Consider the following 24,388-nt stretch of genomic DNA (forward strand, 5'->3'; position numbering starts at 1 on the left):
GTAGCTTCAGACTTCCGTCGTCCGTACTCTTCAGTTTTGGTGATAGAATATAGTCCAGGACTACAGTTAAGGACTTTGGCGTTCAGTTATTTCTTTCGTTTTCGGGGAGGAGTTGGTGGAGATGGCGGTCGTCTTACTGCAGGCCTTAGAGCGGACAGAGTTGAACAAACTCCCGAAAGGCGTCCAAAACAAGCTGGAGAAGTTTGTAGCAGACCTGCAGAATGCTAACGAGGCGCTAAAGACGCAGCATGAGCGGTTCAAAGCAGACAGTGGTGAGTAACATCCGCCTAGCCACTATCATAATTCACTGTTATTAGTGTTAAAATGACATAAACCACTCCTGGCTGCTAGAATATCTTTATTTGTGTCGTTCGGTGTACAAACTATTGCCGTGTTTGATCCATTTTTGGATAAAAATCACCCTTCTGTGCTAGCTGCGGTGCTATGCTAAAAGCTAACTACGGCGGTGGAGAGGGATTCCCACAGGCTCAGAAAGCACCTTCTGATCACACGATGCTTAGGAATCTCCTGTTTGAAGGCCAAAATCACAAAATAATGCTAAATATTCTAAAATTGTTTTTTGATCTTTGTACACTATATCAGTATAAACGCCCAAGAGAGAGAGAGAAAAAAACATAGTACTAATTCTAAATGAGATTTTGTGCGGGGGATTTCATTCATGCTTCATGAACACTTAAATCTTATTGTGTCTAATTAATTTATGTATATGTATATATATATATTTTTGACTGGTAGTTCAGACTGGTACTGAACTAAAGACTGGTACTGAACTACACAGACAGCACCCTACAGGCTATCATAACACACGGTGATGTAGAAAAAAAGTCTTTGCTAAAAATTAAATAAATAATCTGTTAATTAAAAATAATTGTCAACATCATAAATTGTGACAAAAGCAGCCATATACATTAATTTTCACTCTGTCACAAATTTAAAGAGTTAATAATATTCCTTTAAGCAATTTACACATTCTTTAATAATATTCCTTTATTTAATCAGGTAAACCCTGTTGAGATCTAGATCTCATTTTCAAGAGGGACCTGAAACAAACTTCACTTCGTGATAGGCGGGGATACTCACCACTGTACTAACGAGGAGATCTTTGTCAACATTTTTGCACAGAAAAATTTACTTTCATATTCTTTTATATCCCTGCTTACCTGCTGAATATTTTGTCCCTGCAGAGCAACGATACTTTGACTTTGAGAAACAACTGACAGAGAGCCAAGAACAGATCCTTTCTGCCACAAACGACCTGCAGATCCTGAAAGAGGAGAATAAAAAACTAAGTGAGTTCTTATTTATTTGTTATATAACCAATAAATCGGTTTCCTTACGTTGCTAAACGTTTGATCTCAATGTTTCTCTTTGTGCAGATGAAGAGCTGAGCTCTTTGAAAGGAATAGAGGATGAGACCAGTGAAGAAAAACAACCACAACAGGTAAAGGAAATGAACAGTTCCCAAACCTAATTTTATCCTCTCCCTGGTTGGTACTGATGGCTGGTTAATTTGCTTAATGTGACAGATCTGCTCTTAAATATGATTAACATAATTTATTATTCCATTCAAAGTTATGTGATCTATTCTTATCTCTATTTTAAATTTCTTTTCTAACCTTTTTGTCAGTATGAATTAATTATTCCAAGAATATATCTATTTTAAACCCAAAATGAAATTAATTACATAAATATTTATTTAAAAACATGGGTCCAGCAAGGTAAATTCAGTATATGGATAATGTGGGTCATTATGCAAATACAGTCAAACACAGTTACTTACGGTCAGATGACACTTGAATGTACGTCAGATGTTTGAATTTGGTCAAATGAAGCTTTATTATACACAAACATGATGGTGTTAAATGTGTGTTTTTAAGGGTTTTTGTTAGATCAATAAGGTTGTTCAAAAGTTTTGGTTTTAATCACTGAAATAATAACAAATGAGATTTTTCACTATTGTTATAGTACTGCATCTGTGTATTTTTTTTAATCTTTCATTGCAGCAAACAAAGGCAAAGTATGAAATTGAGGCGGAGAAGAGAGAACTGGAGAGGCTGCTGGAGAAGAGAACGCAGGAGGTGGAGAACCTGACAGGTAACTTTGTTATTTAGGTCCTCGTTGAAATATTACAGAGCTCCTAAACAATGTGCTAATACGGCTAAATCTCCATTATTGTTTTAGAGATGTTTTCTCATCTCAGGTTTTTGTTTGTAACTGCAGAAGACTTGCCTTATTTCTTCTAAATTTGTGACATTTGTGTTTTTAGAGGACATGAAACGTCTGAATGAGAAGCTGACCGACACCAACAAACTAAAGATGGAGCTCCAGCTAAAGCTGGATGAAATACAGTCATCGACAGCCTCTGTTCAGGTCTGATAGCTTTTCTTCCGGTTCACAATGATGTACTACTTCATGCTGGTCTGCCACGTAAAATCCACTCGATGGCTTAAGGATGTTAATGCTTTTACAAGGCAGTTTACGAAGCCAAAGAGGCAGTTTTTCTTCTAAAAGATAATATATCACTATAATTGTAGCACCGAGAGAAACGAATGGAGCAGGAGAAAGAGCTGCTGGAGAAGAAAGTTGATTGGTTAACTGCAGAGCTGTCGACCAAAACTGAGGAGTTACTGAACACCAACAGAGAGAAGGGGAAGGAGATACTGGAGCTGCAGGGCAGTCTGCAGAGCAGCAACGAGCAGGTGGCAAACATCTAAACACACCTGGGGATAAAAACACTGATATACTGCAGGCTTCTATGTTACGGTTGGGTTTTGTTGTTCTGTTTAGCTTCTTAATGTCTTATAATATTTCTCTTCAACAGGTGAGCAGACTGGAAAGTCAGCTCACTTCTCTGAAAGAACTCAGCGAAAGCCAAAGTAAAAGAGCTGAAGATCTCAATAACAAACTGAAACAGGTAATTAGTCCTAGTCCTATATATGTACACTTATTTTTAAAAGATTCCCCTCTTATGTCTGCTTTTTTTGTATCTTTCTTTTACCATCTGTCCCTCAAGGCAAAGGATGAACAGGTTGCTATGGAGGAGAAATACCGTGTTGAGCTCAACGCTCATGTCAAGTTATCATCACTCTACAAGGTCAGAACCACTTAAATCTTAAAGCTCTTGATTACTGATCACTGATTACTAAAAAAAAGAAAACTCAATGTGGGGTGCTTCCTTCTGCAGGGTGCAGCGACTGACATGGAGGCAAAGAACCAGGAGCTGAGCAGAGCAGTGGAGGAGCTTAGCAAGCTGATCAAAGAGACAGGAGAAGGTACAACCTCTGAGTATTTTTTTTACTTTAGCTTTCCATATGCCATTCATCTCTGATATTCTGTGATTGACCGATGTTACGACTTTTCAGCTAACAAGGGTCTGGAGAAGAAAGTTTCAGATGCTGAAGAGCAAAAGGTACGAGTTGAGGCCGAACTTAGAGAGAAGATAAAGAAAATGGAGAAGGAGCTGGAAAATGCAACGATGAAGGCTGCCGGAAAAAACTGCTGTATGAATATTCACTCACACACTTTGTAGATGCCCGTGTTCATTCTGTTGAAGATGGAGTGTAGCAATGGTAATTGTAGTGCTAATGTTCTGTGTTTTCCCCATGCAGGTGGGCCTTCTTTGACAGAAGAACAGCTGGACTCCATGTGTCCATCAGCGACTGCCATCGCTGCAATTGTCAAGCCTGGCATGAAATTTTTCGATGTAAGAAATAAACCCAGTTAACTGAAGTTGATTTTGTACAGTTTTGACTTAATTACTGCTCTAGTTAATCACCTACAAAATTAACTTACGATTATTTCAGTAATCGATTAATTGTTCAGCCCTAGTTTGGCTAGAAATAAACATACATTTTTTTATTTTCAAGCAGGAGAGAGTTTGGAGTCGATTTTTTATATTCAGACACCACTTTTCTGAGTAAAACATTCCCCTTCTGTGTTTCCCTTAGCTATATAATGCATACGCAGAGTGTCAGACCCATCTGCAGCTCGAGAAGCAGGAGACGAGGAGGGTGAGCAAAGTCCTTGATGAAATAGTGCAGGAGGTGGAGTCCAAAGCTCCTGTGCTCAAGCGACAGAGAGAGGAGTATGAGAGCATGCAGAGGTCAATGGCTTCCCTATGCAACAAACTGGAACAAGCTCGAACAGTGCGTCAAGTTATTTGAGCATGAATTTATTCACTTAGTGGCATTAAGTAATGTCTTTCATAAATGGAAAAACATTTTATGCCACCAGGAGATCTACAGTCTGCAGAAAGAGAAAGATGAAGCCAAGCAGAGCTACGATGCCATGGAGAGAGAGAAACTAAAGGCTGAGAGGCAACTAGAGGATTCATCTGCACAGGTATCGGATATTCAGTGTGAATTCATAGCAGTAACCCAGATCTGGAGTTTAACGTGTTAACTTGCCTGGCTCAGCTGTGCAATCTCCTGGTCGAGTTGGAAGAAGCGCGCGGCAATCGGGTGTCCAAAGACGACGGCAGCTCCTCCGATATTTCCAGCACCTCGGAGGTGAACAGCTCGAGCCAGCTGTCGTTCCGCAGCGTGATGGAGCTCCAGAGACAGAACCAAAGCCTGCTGGGAAGACTACGGGAACTGGAGGAGGAGAAGAGCAGGGAGCGGTCCAGGGAGGAAAACGCACGGTAAGAAATCCTGTCAGTAGGTTTAACTTTATTCGAAGTGTTTCACAAACGTTCTAAAAGAAAAGGCCTTCTTCTCTTCTTATTATCTTTTATCTCTGGATATAGCATAACGGAGTTGGAGTCTGTTGTGGATAAACTACAGAAGGAGGTGGAGCAGCTGAGAGAGCAGAGGAACCAGCAGAAACAGCTGGCCGACTCCAACGCTAGGCAGAGAGACATGTTCAAGGCTCTGCTGACTCAGAGCACCGGCTTCAGCTTGCCTCCTCAAGGTGACACCAGAGCTCTGATGGAAATATCCATTATTGTCCCTCAGTGAGGAGACTTATTGTACCAACAAAGGGACAGACAAATGGAAGCATGTAGTCGCAGAAAAATATAAAATAAGAAAATGTACTGAAAGGGCAAGTTTACAACTTAAATCATACTCGGATTAAATGAAATATGCAACTGGAAGCGTCTAATTAACAGAATGAGGTCATAATTGCTTGTTTTTGTTGACAGGTCAGGAGTTGATTCTCCGTCCTTCCGCCCCAGCTACTCGCTCCACTCCTCAGAGAGCCGCTGCGGCAGAGTCCAGCCAGACCATTCACACAAAAGCTGCTCTAAAACAGGTTTGCATTTTCACAAGGCTTGGTTATTTCCCTCATTTTATTATTCTAACACGGTGAATGGATTACGGAAATCTCGTCCCAGTCTCTGCTCTGAAAGTAAGTCTGTTCACTTCCAGCTCAACGACTCTTTTGCCTTGTATAAGAAAGAGAAGGCTGAGAATGACCGGATGCTGAATGAAACTAACGACCGATTGCAGAAGCAGCTGGCGGAGCTCCGCTCCAGCCACGCCAAACTCACTTCTCAGCTGGACTTCAGTAACAAGAGGTTTGTTTATTTTCTTAAAGTAAGTAGCAAAAACAATCCTTTTTCTGTCCTCAACTCCTAAGATAAGTGTGCATCTATTTGTCCAGGTATGAGATTCTTCAGGAAACTGTGTCAGCTTACCGCAGAGAGATCAACGCACTGCAGAAGAGTAACCAAACAATGGCCGCCACAGTTCAGCGGCACGAGCACAACATCCATACGATGGTCCAGGACCTGAGGAAGGCCAATGAAAAACTGGCACTGGAACAGGTGAGGGAGAAGAAGAATATTGGGGATATTATTTTAAGTTTAAACGTCAGATTGTATTGGACCTTGGATGCTATTTTGTTCACTTCAGCAATAACCATTGATCATATTGGCGTTTTCGAACACTTGATTTGAGATTAATATATACCCATGTACAGTATGTCTTGATAGCTTTGTTTTATTCAAAAAGATTCATGTTATGTTCAAATTTATGAATCCATAAACTAAAAAAACAGAGAAAATATAAGAAAATATAACTTGAGTCACTATAGAGACTTTATTTCTGGTGGGACTCCTCTGAATAATTAAAAAAAATAAAATTTCAGCTATTAATTGGTTTCAATGAAATCAATATTTTTTGTATACCTACATTTGTCTTCATAAAAGGCTGACATCAACCAAGTCTTATCCACGTTTTAGCAGAAAAAAATGTTAGTTACAACTTTGAAAAGGCAGATTTGACAAGACTTGTCTTATATATGCTTTATAAAGTATACAAAAGATAGTGAACTGGCACTATGTTTTGTATTCTTTATGAGAGTATATATTTTACTTTTTCTCTCATCTGACTTTGCATTCATTTGTTGCTTTCTTTTTTTGCTTAATCTTTGATCAAATACAGATGGCTATTTTCTAGTTCTAGTTTAATAGACTTAGACTTGTACTTTATTGATCCCTTGGGAAGACTCCCTCAGGAAATTGAAGTTACCAGCAGCTCCCAGGCAAAAAACAAAGATAAAACACAGTAAGCAAAAGTGCAAAAGAATACAAAATACAAATTAAATACTAAGGTACACACTAAATGTGAGTAACCAAAACCTTAAATTATGCAAGAAAAACCTTAAATTATGCAAGAAACAAGGAATAAGAATATAGAATATAAGAATATAAATAAATATAAATACAACACAAAAAAAATATAAGAATTTGGCGGATAGATTGACCAGTGATATCGTATTGCACTATGTGGTTTGACCTGATAAGTATGGAGAAAAATACAAGGGGTCACTACTCCTTCTACCCTCTGTCTGTACGTTTGCCAGTTTACTTTGAGATCTTTTTTTAAAATTCTTGAAACAAGTTTTACCATACTTCATTGCTAGATTTAGTTTATATCAGTAAGTCTGGTAACATAGAAGTCCTGGATTTATTTCTTTAAGTCATCAGTTTATGAACCACTAACAGGACTGCGTCTTCTTTTCCCTTTCCGTTCTGAAGGTGCGTGTGGAGAACCTGACTAAAGAGAGAGACATGTTGCGGCAGGCAGAGTGTCGGCTCGATAAAGAAAAGGAAGCTGTTCTGGCTGAACAACGCAACCAGAACCTTCTGCTGACCAACCTGAAGACCATACAGGTATCCAACCAAACTGGATCCTTTTGGTTTCCTCTCTTTCTGTTCTACTAGCAGTTGCTGCTGAAGGCTTTTTGGTGACTGTTTAAAATTAAATATTACATTTAATTGAATAGATTTCTTGTCGATAAATACGCATACATTTTCTTTTGAATCATCTAATTTGTCTTTATTTTTTTCAAGTTGGCCATGGAGCGTACAGAGACGGAGACTCGCCAGCGACTTAACAACAAAATAGAACAGCTGGAGGCTGAACTGGCCTCAATAAAGACCAAGCTGGAGGAAGAAGTTGCTCAGCGACACACCCTCGGACGAACCATGGATGTACATAAAATGTTTCTCTCTTTCTTGACATAGTTAAGGATTCTTAAGCACAGTGTAGCTAGATTTTCAAGCACTATTTACTATAAATGTTTTTATTCTGCTCCGTCTTTCTGGATTCTAGGCCCAGTTACTAGAAGCAAAGAAGCAGCTGGAGACACAAAACATCTTGCTGCAGAAGACCAAGGAGCTTCTGCGTGGCTCTGAGCAGCAGGTGACCGCGCTGAAAGCTCAGCTGGCGTCTGCGTCTTCCTCCGAAGCCGCTACCGCCTCCGGCACCACAACCACCCCAATCATCAGATCTGCTGCCCTGCGGGCTCCACTCAGAGGTGCATATGTATGCACATGATACATCCAGCACTTAGAGACAAACCTTTGAGTTTTGGTGATGACGGTGTTTGCGGCTCTGTTCGTCTCCCACAGTACACTCCCCAGTGCCAGCAGCCTCTCCGCAGCCCGGCCAATCAGAGCAGGAGCTTTCAGACCTGAAGGCTCAACTACGAAGTGCCGAGGAACAAAACGCTGAGCTGGCGGAGCAGCTGAAGAACGCTAATGCCACGGTTGAACAGTACCGATCTGTAGTTCTAACTCTGGAAGACAGCTTGAAGAAAGAAAAGGAGGTAGACGACGCAATGATGCCAAGTTGGCTGAATATAGTAAAGTAAACACGGACATACTCAATGTTTCTGTCTTTTCTTCAGTCGCGCTCTCCTCTAGAGGTCCGACTGAAGCAGTCAGAGGATGTGCAGAAGCAGCTGGAGAAGAAGATGCTAGAGGTGGAGAAGCTGAAGCAGCAGGAATTGGAGGAGAGGAAGAAGGCTGTGGATGCAGTGGAGAAACAAGTAAGACCATCTCGGCTGCTACAGGAGGATATGAGGACCCAGCTGTTCCCTTTGCCATTTTAAGCAGTGGAGGACCATTAATCTAAAGAGACGATGTCTTCCTTACACCGAACGAGATTTTAGATTAACTCAGTGATCCACTCTGATATTATGCAGAGTAGCCGCACTAAAAGGCGAAACAAACTTCTCATGCTAATCAGTTTTTCTAAATAAAACTTCCAACAGTGAAAAACACTACTTAACAACTTTTCAGTAAATTTTTTAATATATTCAGTCAGAAAATACAAACCTTTTTAGATCTATTGATAACATACTCATTTACGATGTTTTAACACCTCATAGTCCAGTAAACTACTTTTGTTACATTTTCAGCTGGTGTGATTCCCTTTCATACTGCAATGTGTCAAACAAAAAAAAAAACCTTTAAAAATCCTTTCCTCTCCTCGCTTGTGGAGACACTGCACCAAAATCCGCAGAAGGAAAAATAATTAAAACCTCTGAAGAAGACACTGAGTGCAACTTCACCACAAAATGTCAACAAAAATGGAGCAGCGTCAGATTTTAGCGATTGTAAGATTTTACTTTTGTCTTTGGCCAAAAACTTCAAGTCATTTCTCCTGCTAGTGCTAGACTCTCTGGTTTGTTTTAGTTTGGTGTTCACATTTGAATTTGAACCGGACCAGAGTTCACTTCAACTGAACCGAGACCGAAGTTTGTAGGTGGAGCAGAGTTCGATCTTTTGGTCAGTGCAAGAGTTTGATTGCACATTCACACCTCGCCAAACTAACAGGACTTTCTAGACTAGAGAAGTGGAGTCGGATTAAAGTGGACTAAACAAGGCTGGTGGGAACGCACCCTTAAAATATCGAAGCTCACTTAAATTAATAAAAACACTTTTAATTCCTTAGTTGGGTATTTATTTGATGAACATTTTGGTATGTATTTTCTGGCCACGATTCATTCGGAGTGAATCTAAACCTGATTTGTTTGTTGAGGTGTTGGAGCTGCAGCGCAGTCTGAAGGCCAGTCAGACAGAACAGCAGGACGCCCTGGAGAGAGCTGCCGCCGCCGTCACACAGGAACAGAAAGCCACACAGAACAGCCTGCTGCAGGTCCATTTTAAAGAAACCAGCTTCTTAAAATTCCAACTTCGTTTGTCTAGAAATCAGGCTTTTACTCAAACTCTATTCTTCCCTCAGACTAAGCTAGCTGGCGAGGCGCAGGCCAAGTACGAACGAGAGCTGATGCTTCATGCTGCCGATGTGGAGGCTCTGCAGCAGCTGAAGAAAACATCCCAGCACGAAGCAGCACGCAAGAGGGAGATTGAAGAAGAACTGAAGAAAGCTACTTCCCTCCTACAAGTGAAAACTAATGTCTGGATTACAACGGAGAAGCGACTAAAGGTACGACCATCGTAAAGGTCTTTGATGTGTTTTTAAGCTGAAATATCTATATTACATTAGCCTTTGATTGGTCGAAACAAATTTGCTTCCACTCTTTTGCAGGAAGAGCTATCCAGTCTGAAATCTCGCTTTGAAGAACTGGGAAAACAAAATAGTCTCCTGCTCCAGCAGATGGATGAAATGGCTGCCAGGAGTCGCCAGCAGCAGCAGCAACAGCAGCAGCAGCAACTGGATCTTTCATTTAGTGAGGACGGAAAAACCACTGAACAGATTCTGGAAATCCTTCGGTGAGACCTCTACCACAGCTGGGGTCACTGCATCTGCTTTAACACAAGCATTGCCAATTAATTATGCAACTTCTTAACCAAAAATAACTTTTTTGAGAATATTTAATTCTTTGATTATTAGCACAGTTAAGGTTAATATGTGGTCCAATGGATTTTTTTTCCATCTAAAAGGGGTTATTTGATTTTGTTTTTTAAAATTTATTTATTTTTTTTTTTACCTCAAGTTCCTTTTACTTCTTGATTTTGAATCCAAGTTTGTTGAACCGGGTTTGGATTGGATGCCAAATAAAGCACTGGTTTTTGTATATTTTGGGAATTGAAATGAAGGTATTATGAATCATAAACTGTGGTTTATGAATTTTTTCATTTCAGTCCAGATTTCTGAGGTGTTAACTGTTTTTCCTGTCAATTGACAAAGCGAGAGAGCAGTGCTTTAATGATTGTTTTACTTTGTGCCAGGCAAAGGTTGCTAAGTTCAGTGTGTTTGCGTGTTATTCAGGTTTGTGCGTCGCGAGAAGGAGATTGCTGTTGCTCAGTCCGAGGCATCTGAAGGAGAGGCTCTTCGCTACAAACAGCAAGTCGAGCACAAAGACAGAGAACTGAAGGAGCTGCAGGAAGCTCTAAATGCAGAGAGAGAGAGGATGCAAGTACGAGACTGCAGGCCTTTGACCAATGCAGAAATGCCTTTCATGACAAATAAAGCTGGAATAGATAGTAATGATAAATGTCTGGTGGTTTAAACTTTCCCCAGTTGACCAGCAAGACTCTGTGTGAGCAGCAGGAACAGCTGAAGAAGATGGAGAGCATCAGCGCTCTGCAAGAAAACAACAGGATGCTGAAACTGGACCGAGATAAGCTGGAACTGGAGCTTCAGCAGGCTCAGGCTAAAGTAAGAACCAAGCACTAACTCTCATACTGTCTCTTGCTGCCTCCGGTTGTCTATTATTGGTATTTCAGTTGTACTGAAATATTACATTACAAATGTTTAATTGAAGACATTTAAGATGTTGATCATAAATGCTTTCTTCCTTTGTTCCTTCAAGGTAACAAAGCTACAGTCAGACATCGCTCCCCTGCATAACTCTCTGTCTATACTGTCGGAGAAAAATGGTTCCCTGCAGGCTGATAAGAGGCTGCTGGAGGACGACCTCAAACGCTGGAAAGCTAAAGTTCAAGTAAGAAGGAAACAGTTGCTCTTTTGGTGTTTTATCAACAGTGGTTCAGGCCTCAGTTGTAGAATAAGTTTTGTGTTATAATGTGGGAAAATTTAGGATGTTTGTCAAGAGGGAAATATTCTGGAGTGGTTGAATGCATCTTTAAATAGCAAACAAGTCTAGCTGCATTTTCAAATATCCATCAAAGGCCTGACACCAACACCAGTGTTCAAATAGTTTAGCATTTGGGACTGCAAATATAAATACATTTGTCTATTATCGATACACATTACTATTATCCATCAGTCTCCCCTTTGTGCTGTAAATTCTTATTGAATTGTTTTCTATGTGAACTCAAAGATTTATCAGGTAACAAGGTTTCTTTTTAGCTGCCACTTTACAATACGTAGACATCTGTGGAAAATTATTATTGTCCTTACATATATATTTGTGGTGTTTTTTTTCACTTGTGTTGCTGTGTTGCTGTCTCTGTCTTAATTTTTTTCAATTTGAGTAAATTTCAGTCTTTGTGTCCACAGCACCTGGTCAGCCAACAAAAAGAGGGAGACGCCGAGGAAAAACAGAAAATCACAGCTGAAAAAGAGGCACAACAGAAACGCATAGCGCAGCTAATTGAAGAGGCGGCTAAGCTTAGGACTGAGCTGGCCAGGTACAACACACCTCACTGCCGCGCTTCTTGGAGTTGCACTCAAACTGCAGCAGGAATACAAAGAGACACACGTTTTTATTTTTGCTACTCTGATTCTGTTTTGTGATTTAGATCCAACGCCAGCAGCAATTCAGCTCAAGCCCAGCTTCAAGGTCTCAAAGACTCTGTGGTCCGCTTGACATCGGAAAAAGACTCTTTTAAGAAAGACCTGGAAACTAAAAACAATGAAATTCTGGAGAAGAACAGGACCATCACTCAGGTGAAGAAGATTGGACGCCGCTACAAGACTCAGTACGAGGAGCTGAAAGCCCAGAATGATAAGGTACGACAGAGCACTTTCGTCAAATAAAATTTGATAGTCTGATATTAATTAATACAGAAATGTAAAACCTTTTTAGATGCTTATTTCCACTAATGCTGGTGCTTGTCAACCGGTTGTGTGTGAAGGATTAATGTTAAAAACGGATTCATTTCAGCCCGAGTGTTTAGAAATTGTTTTACTTTTGTGAACATCTGTCACAGCTTCACTTTTTACTTTGTTTCTATAAAAAAATCTAAATGTAGATCTAAATATCTAATTCAATTTTAATCAGTAGTGGAGTTAAAAATCTGCAAATATGTTATTTAGTTTAGATTATGTCTACCTAATTTCGTGGCTTCAGGTTTTAGTCAGGGAGTAACGTCTCTAAAGCAGTGTATTGTAATTTTATTGGGACTTTTAATTGTTCTTCTTATTTCTGCTTAATCTTTGATCTAAGTCACAAAGTAGAAACCTTTGACTTTACAGACCTAATGTTGAAGAGAGTGAATGAAAGATGCAGTGATTAATAATTAGTTTGGGTTCCAGACGGCTGGGGAAACGTCTGGAAAGAACGACCTGAAGAAGACCCAAGATGAACTACATACTCTGAAGGAGGAAGCTCAGAAAAGGCAGGCGGAGGTGAGTTCAAAAGGTGGATGTAATTTAAGAGTTTGTGAAAAAGGGAGCATCATTTGGAAGAAATACAACATACTGGTTAATTTTGTAAATAGTAAGCATTCCTCCTTTAAGATTTTCCTGAGCAGGACCAAGTATGTTAAATAGTGGATGCATGGTCTGCTGAGTTAAAATGGCATTTTTAGCTTGTTTAGACTAAGGATTTGATAAAGAAGGGTTATAACTTATGTGTAAATTTAGTCCTTTTATCCCCCAAACAGCTGTGAATACTATTCATACTTTATTAGCATCAATAAATATAATTAGCAAACTAATCTGACATTTTATAGATGCAAATTCTCTATAAAATATAGATATTAATTTACAAATATTTAGTTTGACACCAGATCATGTTTGGCATAAATATGTTTGCGTAATTATTTTTGCGAGATGATTTTGGGTGAATCTCAGTGACCTTTTTTTTTGTTTGTTTGTTTTTTCCCCCCCATCAGGCTCAGAAGTCTCAGCAGGACTTGGAGGCGGCTCAGAAGGAACATCAGCAGAGCAAAGAAAAACTCCAGGAGCTCCAAACCCAGCTCACACAGAGCCAGAACGAGCTGACACAGGTGACACACACAGACATAAAGATGCTTTAGGGCTTGTTTGTATTATTTTGCTTTCCTCTGTGCTCCAGTGGTTTGCACTGTTTCCTGGCAACAAGAAAAGCCTGTATTGTAATCCCAAACTGTGGTCTCACCACATGCAGTTTGCATGTTGTCTCCATGAATAAAATTCATTTTAAATGTGCGGTTTGAAAGCTTTTTTGAGCAGAGCACTAAGGTTGGACGATATGCAAAATTTTCCCAACTGATATTTGTTAGTAAAATAAATGATTATGGGCAATATATTCGCTCAGGAGACTTTTGGACTTTGTAAACATACACAGACTAACTTGAAAATTTAGAACAAAAAAGTCCAAAAATGGAGGAATTAGTTGCCAAAAAATACAGAGTTGCCTGTTTGGGATTACTTTGGCTAAAAGAGGTAAACCACAAGATGTAGCTAAAGCGGATGCTAGTTTCAGCAAAGAACTCGTAACTGCACGAGCGTTACAATTAAAGGTGTTCATGCTTATTTTCCTTGTCAAACCATATCCAAAAGAAAAATCCTATTTGCCTTTTTTTGGCTAATTTCGTATAGTTTTTAGATGTTTCCGTCAAGTTTTTATTTTGAATGTGCCAGCGTGCTTAAAAGGACATAAAACTGCTGCAGAGGTTGTTTTTTTAATGGAAATGCACACATTCACTGAAGACTTTTTTTATGTTGTATTTTTTCTTACTTGAATCCATAAACCAGGTAGTAGTAGTCTCTTGTTGCCTCTATTTTCCATTGTTTCCATTCCATTCCATGGTTGTTATTTAAATAAATGTATTTTCTAAACATAGGATTCTGCCTTTCTGTTATAAATCTGAGTAAATAAATTGCTGCTGCACTTTGGGGCACTCTGGTGGAAATAAAAGCTTTGCTTGCAGCTGGAAGGAGTTTGTGCACCATTAAAATGCATCATTTGATTTTAATCAAGCATTGTTAGCGTCGTAGTTAAGAGCATAACCTCATAAGCCAAAAAGGGCTTGTTGTGACAAAATAAAACTTTGGCTTATTTACTGGGGAAAAGCAAAACCGATAAATGTTTTCTGAGAAGGAGTTTTTGTTTTCTTTTACTGAACTCATCTGAACCAGTTTTGGTTCAAGGTTACAGGTGTAAGCCTGAGAAGTGCATAAACTGTGGTGCCTTTGTTATAAGCTTGAGAGAAACTCAAGGATGAGGAGAACGGAAAGGGAGGTTCTCCCATTCTGAAGAGAATAAAAATGAATTGTATGTTTTTAAGTTTCACTTCTCCTTCTCACTTCCCTCTTCAGCTTGATCTCAGAGAATCAATGATTTTTCATTTTACTCTGACTTTCAAAGAAAATATGCAAATGCACATTTCTCTGATTCAGTTTGTCTCTTTTATTAATAAGAGTTTATTCAAAACAGGCTCAGCCCATTATCGATGGTCTATAAATGTGTCTAGCTTTATAAAGCGCTTAAGCGCAACACCATTTTTCAACAGGATGTCATCAGCTGTTATCTCTAATTTTAATGGAAAGACGCTGCTCAAAATCATTTTCTTCTTCTATTTTTTACCTTTGTAGGCCCAGTCCCAGCTGAGTCAGGCCCAGACCCAGTTGCAGCAGAATCAGAGCCAGCTGGCCCTGAAGCAGAAAGTATTCGACCAATTCAAGAACCAGCTCCAGCAGGTAAGATTAAAACTGTTCTAGGATTTTGCTCTGTTTAGTGACGTAAACAAAACATTTCTCTGTTTACGTTTGTGTTATGTAATTGTATTTATGCTTTTAATACTGCATATTCTTCTGTCCTGATTGTAGTCACAGATCAAGCTAAAATCGGTCCAGTCTCTGGCCCAGGCCCGGCAGAACCAGATGCAGCAGATGCAGGAGGAGCTTCAGCAGGCTAAAGAGGCCGTCCAGCAGAACGCTGCTAAAGAGAAGGAGCTCCAGCAGAACCACAGTCAGGAGGTCAGCAACCTGAAGACCTCTCTCAGTCGAGCCGAAAACAAGGTGAGACAGACTTAATTTTTTCTAAACACACGGTTTCTTTTTTTAAAAGGTATCTGATCATTTTTCTTCATCATCTGATGTCCTCACATAGGTGGCAGAGCTTCAAATCCAACGGAACAACCTGCAGAAGGTTAGGGACAAACTCTGAATACTTTTGCTGCTTCTAATATTTGGACAAAATATTTTCCAAATGTTAATTTAATGATACATGTTTGTAAACAGGCAATGTTTCATAACTTAATTAAACTTGCATCAGGAGTGTTTACCTGCTAGATCCAGTTGTACATATTGTGTTTATTCATTTTTGTACTTTTTTGTGTGTTTTAAGACCGTTTCTGAGCGTGAAGCAGAGATTATGAAACTGCAGGAGCAGCTAATTGAAGTTAAGCGTGCTCATGAAGCTAGCCAAGCAGCACTGACCAGCCAGAGTTCCCAGTCTATCCAGGCCAATGACTCCACAGCTGCTGGAGATTTCAGTCAGACACAGCATGATGAGCTGACCAAGCTCAAACAGGAGGTGCTAGCTTTAAATATTATGCAATCCATTCTTGATTGGTTTCTTCTGCACTTTTATGAAGACGTAAGTAAAAACAATAGTTGTATTAATGTTTGAATCTTATTTAATATGGTTTCCTGCAGCTTTCTGAGAGTAAGAACAGAGAAGATCAGCTCAAACTGCAGATGGCTGAGAAAGAGGAGAAGACCAAAAAGGCCATTCTGGGAGCCAAATTAAAAATCGGCCAAGTAAACAGTAAGTTGGACCTGAAAATATTTTGACGATTTAACTAACTACATTTAGTTGTTTCATTGTTTTCGAAGTTTAGTTTCCTGTGTTGAGTGTCTGGATCTTTCACCTGCAGGTGCCAAAGAGCAGCTCAGTCAGGAGAACGAGGAGCTGAAGCAGAGCAAAGAGGAGCTGGAGGTCAGGATGAACGCCCTCAAGTCTCAGTACGAAGGAAGACTTCTTCGAATGGACAGAGAGCTGAGAGAACTGAGAGAGACACAAGCTCACTCTGACGGGAGGGAGGAAACTCAGGACCAGGGTGTAGCCAAGGTACACCATGGAATTGTTAAAATACTGCATCTTGTTTTATATGCTAAAATTAGCAGATTCTTCTATACATTTATTGACTTGATTTGTTTTTGTTTTGTTTTTTTTGTTGTTAATTTTACCTCCAACAGTTGGATCAGCCCAGATCTTCAGACCAGAGACAAATTTCTTTGAAAAGTCCTGCTCAAGACAGGGGAAGGTAACACCAACGTCAAGGACTTTGCTTTTGTTATGAATGTTTCGTTGTTGTTTTATGCAGGATTAAAGCTCCATTTGGATTCAATAACGTTGTTTTTCAGGGATGGATGATAAATGATCTAGTAAAGTAAATTTCTCGTTTCTGAATCAAATTGATTGTCTTAATGTCAATTTTACCGTGATCAGCCTGAGCACCTCTGAGCCACCCACCGCCAACATTCGGCCCACTCCAAGCACTCAGTCACCCAGCAACAAGCCGAGTCCGTCCACCGGCAGCAAGGCCACCCCTCGCGCCAGCATCAGGCCCATGGTTACACCTGCACCTGTCCCCAACCAAACACCCACAGCCACAGTGATGCCCACTACACAGACGGAGAGTCAGGAGGGTAAAAACGCAGAAACTTTTAAAATAAAGTAAAAATGAACAACTCAAATGTAATTTTAGATGTGGGAGAGTAAAATGTGTTTCTCTCTACAGTTCTCATCTCTACAGGAGCTTCTGTTCACTCCACCAGCTCTTCCCTCATGAATCCTCTGACCTCCTTAACTCAGCCAACCAGCACTCAGGCCACGGCCTTTGTTCAGCCCACCCAGCAGCAGGCAGCCAATCAGGACGCAGGCTCCAGCATAGAGGCAGATTGTCCATCCACATCCTCCTCCTGCATGCCTTCAACAGGTGATCAACAACATCGCCTTCAGATGCAATTAACCCTGAAACTTGAGACATTGTCATAAAGCACACAGGCAAAAACACAAATGTTTGATTTTAGTGTATAAGCTGATGTTCAAGTTTTTGTTTGGTGTAGCTAAAACTGGCTCAAAGCGAAGCAGAGAAACCGAAGAGGAGGAAGAGGAAAGTCGACCTGAGAGTTCCCAAACACCTCCGAACACTAAAAAACTACGACTGAAACCAACAATCGCTCTGCAGGTAAAAGTAAACACCCAGAGACTAAAACAACACAATAAACACCTTTTTTATTTAAATTTATATCATTTGCCGTATTTCTCACTTTTGACTTTGTTCTATATCCATTTCTGTCACATGTTGGAACTTCTATTGAACTGTGAAAAATTCTTAACCATCTGTTGGTTGTCTGGTGTAAAACTACAAGTGCATAAAGTCTAAATTCAAAACTTAAATGAAGGCGATGCCGTGGCAAACTGTTCCTTATGCTTTGCACGGTTGGCTTTAGTTGAAACAGTGGAATCCTATTAAAGATCAAACAGAGACTAAAAATATTATCTACTATTTCAGTGCTCTCTTCTTTTCTGCCTTTGCTAAAGATTGTTGATGTATTAAAAACAGTTTTACAGTTTAAAAATGAGAATTACTGCCCAAAAATGAGGTATGTGTAATTTGCCTTGTTGCAGATGGAGGGTGATGAAGAGCTGGAAGGAGAGCTGGGGGACATGGGAGAGCAACAGGTTTCACCTGATGACAGTCGGGTCGGTTCTTAGAGAAAAATGAAGCAAAACCGTTTTCTAGAAAATAGGCACAATACAGATTGTTGTAAGATTTACACATTATTTCTGACACACCATTGTAACTCCACCTTGTAGTAAAAAAGAAAAAAATCATCACAAGGTTTCCCCCAGAAAAATTGCTAGGGCAGTCATTCATCCAACATTCTGTCGTGTTTTTGAGTTAAAAATGTTTAAAGTTGACAGAAATTTTGAAAATATCACTTAATAATTATGTGAGTTGAAAGATTGGAAGATTAATACTTGAAAATCAACTATAAAGTCTTAAAAAATACAAACATTTTAAAAATACTTAAATAAATAAGCAATGCTAAACCTGATAGGGGCACAAGTAAAGCCTGGTAGCCCACCAGGCTTATAATACACTGGGGGAAACCCTGCATCAAATATGACCTCAGTAAATAATGCATTTTGGAGACGTTCTTTTTATTTTTGCAAAAAGCTTCTGATTGTCGTATTAAAAAATTAGAATCAGCATCCTGATGAAGTTCATTTATCATAATAAGAGTACCGCTTGGAAATAACAACCTGTGAGCAGGTGTTACACACACTTTATATTAAGGTCATACTTCTGTTTAATTATTTTTTCATGGAAAGATTAATTTTCACATTTTAAATAATACATTAATTTAATTAATATGACTGTACATGAGGCAGAAACATCACACGGATGTATACAAAAATAAAATCAAACAAATACTACAAACCTGAATGAAATGACTCAAGAAGCAATAAGGCATAAAACAAAAAGTCCAAGCTTCCACTTTGTTTTTGTTACATGTAGAACTGTAAAGTTATATATATACAGTACAAATGTGTTTTAATTTGTCCGTGTTTGCTCTGCAGGAGCTCCCAGAGGAAGGCTTCCAGGTGTTTTCTGAGGAGGACGAAGGAGTTTCCCAGTCCGTCCCGTCTGACCAGGGCTCCCAGGGCTCGGCTTTAATTCGAGACGTCATTGTGATCGACACCGACAGCGAGAGCAGGGAGAGCAAAGAGGGGGACCAGAGAGTGGAAGAAGAGGATGAAGACGAAGAAGAGGATGAAGAGGAAGCAGAAGGAGAGCAGGTTTGTCTTCTTTTCTAACCAATTAGTGCTTTTTTTTTTTTAGATGCACACATGTCTCTTCTACTAACTTTCTCTGTTCATCATTATTAGGAAGAAGATGACGAAGAAGATGATGATGGAGCTGCTGACAGCGGGATGAGAGGAGGAGAGGAGCACAACGAGGAGAGTCAGGAGGCTGAAGATGAGAGAGAGGAAGCCGCTCCTTCAGGGGGTTCCAACGCTGAGGAGAATGTGAGTGGCGCCCCCACCAGCTCCCAGCGCCCTTCTGACCCCTCACAGAGCGGTAAGCCCAAAGCCTACAACACCACTTCCTGCACACCTTTGACATCACCAAACCGAGTCGCTGTCTCCTTCAGGAGAAGGCACCAGTTGCGGAGCAGATCTAGGATCTGCTAGGGATTACCTCCACCACCCGCCAACCTGCTCCACTGCACACTCCCCCTGCTCCTCCTCCCTGATGCCCCGCCTCTCCCAGCCGCGCAGGCCGTCACCCCGGCTCTTCATCCAAGCTCCGGCACCTGAACTGGGACCCCCACACACACAGGTAAAACCAAAACCCATCATTCTATATTAAAAAAGGTTTGACTTGTGTGACAAGAAGTTTTGTTTGGAGTATGCAGCTTCAGTGGTGTACTTGTTTCTCAGGATATTTCTTTGTTGTTTTTTTTACTAAAGGGAACAGTAAAAACTCATTCTAACTCTTAATGTTTTAAATCATCTTCCAAGTACTGAAGTATTTGCGATGACACAATAAAAGTATTTTAAACTTATAAGAGTTTAACTTTCACCCTGCAAAGGAGCTGCTTTATTTTAGAAGATTACACCGCTATCATGTTGCATTTAAATAAAAATACAACGAAAACATTGCTGCAATCACAACATTGTTAATTTTGGAGCTTTCTGATATAAATCTGTAATTTAGTTTTTAATAAACACATCTACAGTCCTGTGATAGAAATGTCTGCTTTTTCTTCTCGTTTTCTTCTTTAGAGACAGCCGTCTCAACTTCGTAGACCATCATCGGGTCGTGGACCTCAACTAACTCCTGGATTAGCCTCCATGGTGAGAAAATGATCATGTTTGATTATATTACTAGTCTGATTGACTTTATAGTTTATATTCAGCTTAATTAATTAAGAATCAAGCATAAATAGTTGTCACTATTTATTTAGAAAGAAGTTACCATTTTAGGCATTGGCACTTAAAGTCTGGCAGCACATGTATATCATTGTTTCAGCATTTACAAATGAATCAAATGTTGCAGCAGATACTGAATATTAATTTTACAAATTTTATCTCATGACGCTTTATGCAGATGCTCTGTCTGCCTTATTGTACTTTCAATCATCTTTTTATGTTTAATGCTTGGAGTGACTCCAGCTAACAGCAGCCCAAACTATTTTCTATGTAATTTGGAAATAATTATTCAAGCCACCAGGGGGCACTTATAAACATTTAATCAGACCTTAATAGTTATTAAGATATTAACTCAGTTCTGATACTGTAGAACACACTTCATCCTAATACACATGCACTACATATAGCATACCTATATATGACAGGACTTGGAGGCCCTCAAATATGGAAAATTACATAAATACGCACTTTTCTGATATGCCAATATATCTGGCAATACAATCAGTGCTTAAATTATTTTAAAAATTACACATCGCTGGCTTCTTCAGATGATTTTTGTTGGACTCCCCTCTACTAAGCTCTGACTTGTAATTTCTTACCTTCTTGGCCGAACATTGTGTGGAAACTGAATTACTTGTTTTGTCAGAGGATAAAATCTTATGGCTGATCAGTTCATGTGAAGTTTATCGAGCAGGTAAAGATGCTTATGTCAGCTGAGAATGTCTGCGTGTTTCTACAGCCGTTCTTTGATGACGATGACAGAATGGTTCCCAGTACTCCCACTCTGGTGGTCCCGCACCGCACCGATGGTTTTGCCGAGGCTATACAGTAAGAGTCGTACACATCCTGTTGTTCTTCTCATGGAGGAATCTCTGCAGGCGCTGCGCTCGTTTGTTCTCCTTCCTTTCCAACAGTGTGGGAATGACTGATGCTAACTGTGTTTAATTCCTCAGTTCTCCACAGGTAGCAGGCCTCTCCACCAGATTCAGGTTCGGGCCTCCAGAAGATTTGCTGCAGCAGGCATCAGCTTCACATTCGGACCTGGGACAGCTGGCGTCTCAAGGAGGTGCAAACCACACACACCCCCAGACACACACAGTGACTTCACCAAACTATTCCTGGCAATGTCATCTGATTTTATAGATATTGCTTTTGTACATGTAGGCTTGGGGATGTATGAATCTCCTCTCTTCCTGGCTGCTCATGATGAAGATGGCGGAGGGAGGAGTGTCCCTACCACACCTTTACAGGTGGCTGCACCAGGTGAGCCGACACATACCTTATTTTTTTTGTTTGTTTGTTTCTTTGGCATACTCCTTTTTGCTAACACTCTTGTTTCCCTCAGTGACGGTCTTTACAGAGAATATGCCCTCTGACAGTGGCGACAACTTGGCCTCCCAGTCAGTTCCCATGGTAACTGCCTCAACTGGGATGGCTGCTGCTGCAGACGATGGAGATGAGGTTTTCATGGAGCACGAAGGAGAAGGGTGAGGATCTAAAGCACCGCTAGAAAACATGGTGTATTGTTGTAAAAGAGGATGTAATTTAATACATTAACAGCTCTGTAAAGGATTTAAAGAGCTGCAACACTGAAGCTTTTTACTAAAGAAATTATTTAATGCCTAGTTTTTCATTAGAATACATACTCATGTATTTTTATAAAACATAACAAAAGTACCAGCCATCCGTGCTACAAACTAAACTTTGCTCATAAAAGAGCAACACAGAGCAAGCCATTATTATTAAATTATTATTTACCTCCATAGATGATGTCGGTGTGCAGATTTTTTGAATACAATGTGTTTAGTTAAATCAGGAGGAAAATATGTTGTTTTTTTCCATGGAACCTCCAAAGTTTTTGTATCTGTATTCAGTCCAGATATTGACGTTTCTCTGGACAGCCAGATGCTCCTGGAGTCAACAGGACAGCAACGTGATGATGCCTCCCTGCCGTCTACAAGTCAAGATCCTGGTAATTTACTCCGTTCAATAAGCCTTTAATCTTAAATCATGGCCTGGATTGTAAATTCTTGATTGTTGTGGTTTACGTTATTCAGTTAACTAAGCGTTCTCAGGTTTCAACCAACAGATGCTGTTGTTAGCAACATGTAAAGCTTGATATAATAAAACGGCTGTTCAAATTAAATTGTTTTGTCCAGGTGTCCCATCCTCACTGACTGATTCTGTGATTGATTTAAATCCATGTCTGCTCCTCATTCATGCTCAAGTTTGTACAAACTTGAACAGTTTGTACAAGAAGTCTGACGATAAAATCGCCCGTACACACCAGTCTGTTATGCAGCAATCACACAAGGTATCTCACAAGGGTTAAAACCTTTCCAAAAAGCTAAAGCGTGGCATGTCTCCACTCAACACTGATGAATTATAAATCTACTGGTCTGATTTCATGATGGGTAAAAACGCAGCACCTTGCCAACAAACAAACACTGTGAACGCCTCAGCATTGATGCTGGAACTAAAAAATGGCCTCCAGTCACATGAGCTTTTCGTCATGTAAAAGCTAACTCTGTTTGGGATAACAAAAACCCAGTGCCGACAGTCATGACCATTAATGTTCACGTTACATCTCAAGTAAAATTAACAACATTTATGTCACAAGTGAATTACTTCTGGCAGTTTTACAGCTTTAACAGCTGCTGTTAGAGTAATGGGCAGGTAGTGAAGAGATGAGTTAAAAACATGGATTGCTGAACCTACCAGGTCATCACGCTGTAATATAGGCTCACGTTGGGTTTGTTTGTCTCCTGTCTGAATGTTGTCCATTTATTTTTGCAAAATTCACCAAAATGCATCATTGAAGGGGCTATTTTTTCCAAAATGTTCACCCGGAGCATAATCTTCCCACTTAAAAAGGAGTGCCTTTAAATCTAGCCTAAAAACCCACCAGTTTAGAGTTGCATTTGAAACATTCTGATGTGTAACAATTTCACTTGTCAAAATATAATGTTTCAATTGTTGACTGTGTCCTATGATTTTGTATTTTTATGATGTAAAGCACCTTGAACTGCTGAAATGTGGCATACAAATAAACTTCATTGATCTATTAACCATTTTGATGCCCTCACCATCTAAACAGGTTTGATTTTGCAGCTTGTAGTCCATTATCATTATTTGTAGCAGGGACTCATTTGAAGACCAGAGGAGATCAATATTTTCAGCCATGACCCATAAGTTGTAGTTTACCTCCATCTTTGTGGCACCTTAATTTTTAAAAAACTTTTTAAAATTAAATAGGCCTTTTTTGACGGGCTTATCGTTATAGCTTGATTATATGATCTCATCTCTTATCTGCTTAATGTTATGAATGTATTTTACCTTCTTGTGTTCACAACAGTTTTTACCTTTTGGGAAGCACTTTGTTGTTTTCACCTGGAAATATGTTGTACTCACTTGCCTACTAAACCTGTTTTTGTTTGCTTGTCCCTTCACTGAACGTTTTCCTGTAAATTCTCACTTTTCTGTTTTAACCAGACACCAGCAGTGACAGTCAGCCTCGCTCAGTAACAAGCCAGCGTCAGACGAGCATCCTCTCAGGCAGAGGACGGTTCCTCAGTCGCACAGGTAAGGAGAACCGACGGCTTTCTAACCTTTGCTTCATGATTGTATTATATGGCAATTAAACAAACTCCAGTGACTCAAGAGTACAATGATAAAGCAGTTTATTGATGTGCAACAAGCAGCATATATGACATGAACATGTTTAATCACAGCATGGGTCCGTTTAGTCAAAAAGATTTTCATCTCTCGTTTTAGGAGCATTTCCTCGAGCAGGAAGAGGCGGAGCCACATGAAAAGGGGGTGTGGCCTGACGCTGACATTTAAAAAGAAAACCCACTTAAACATCAATGTTCCAAAAAGTTTAAAGATCACATAAAAATGAGTTATCACAATTTTATAGGAGACGTACCAGGTTGTCTTTTCTCATATAAGACATGTTTGATTGTAAAATCCAGTGAGGTTTGGTGTAATTTGTCCTCTTTGTTTTTAGATTTTCAGACGAGTCCTGATTTGTTTTTTATTTTGTTCTGTTTGAGCCTATTCTGCAAGTGTTTTTAAGAATAAAGTGGAATAACAAATAGCAGCAATG

The 24,388-nt window shown here is 39.7% G+C and overlaps 1 protein-coding gene across 2 annotated transcripts; it reads left to right on the forward strand.

Moving 5' to 3' along the window:
- Window positions 1-12: 12 nt before the first annotated feature.
- Window positions 13-24,379, forward strand: LOC114146077 (nucleoprotein TPR-like). Of its 2 annotated transcripts, XR_003595841.1 has the most exons (56): window positions 13-272; window positions 1,206-1,310; window positions 1,398-1,462; window positions 2,025-2,115; window positions 2,288-2,391; window positions 2,556-2,720; window positions 2,843-2,935; window positions 3,035-3,115; window positions 3,206-3,293; window positions 3,384-3,521; window positions 3,630-3,724; window positions 3,969-4,166; window positions 4,255-4,362; window positions 4,437-4,660; window positions 4,766-4,929; window positions 5,162-5,271; window positions 5,388-5,536; window positions 5,623-5,785; window positions 7,001-7,135; window positions 7,316-7,456; window positions 7,578-7,782; window positions 7,877-8,073; window positions 8,155-8,295; window positions 9,291-9,407; window positions 9,495-9,698; window positions 9,801-9,985; window positions 10,485-10,632; window positions 10,737-10,874; window positions 11,029-11,160; window positions 11,679-11,809; window positions 11,921-12,131; window positions 12,657-12,749; window positions 13,238-13,351; window positions 14,922-15,026; window positions 15,156-15,347; window positions 15,439-15,477; window positions 15,676-15,864; window positions 15,987-16,098; window positions 16,208-16,401; window positions 16,530-16,597; window positions 16,783-16,982; window positions 17,075-17,272; window positions 17,403-17,524; window positions 17,968-18,042; window positions 18,925-19,143; window positions 19,234-19,426; window positions 19,500-19,687; window positions 20,134-20,205; window positions 21,020-21,108; window positions 21,234-21,346; window positions 21,445-21,543; window positions 21,626-21,767; window positions 22,155-22,252; window positions 22,518-22,594; window positions 23,773-23,862; window positions 24,055-24,379. XR_003595841.1 is itself a non-coding variant. In XM_028019838.1 (55 exons), the coding sequence occupies exons 1-55, from the start codon at window positions 122-124 to the stop codon at window positions 24,090-24,092; spliced, it is 7,419 nt and encodes a 2,472-aa protein (XP_027875639.1). In that variant the 5' UTR covers window positions 13-121; the 3' UTR covers window positions 24,093-24,379. The 2 variants fall into 2 exon arrangements, 1 of the variants encoding a protein (XP_027875639.1); XM_028019838.1 differs by lacking the exon at window positions 22,518-22,594.
- The last annotated feature ends 9 nt before the right edge of the window (window positions 24,380-24,388 follow it).

This window comes from Xiphophorus couchianus, chromosome 6 (genome assembly GCF_001444195.1).
Source record: "Xiphophorus couchianus chromosome 6, X_couchianus-1.0, whole genome shotgun sequence".
In the NCBI taxonomy this organism is placed as follows: Eukaryota; Metazoa; Chordata; class Actinopteri; order Cyprinodontiformes; family Poeciliidae; genus Xiphophorus; species Xiphophorus couchianus.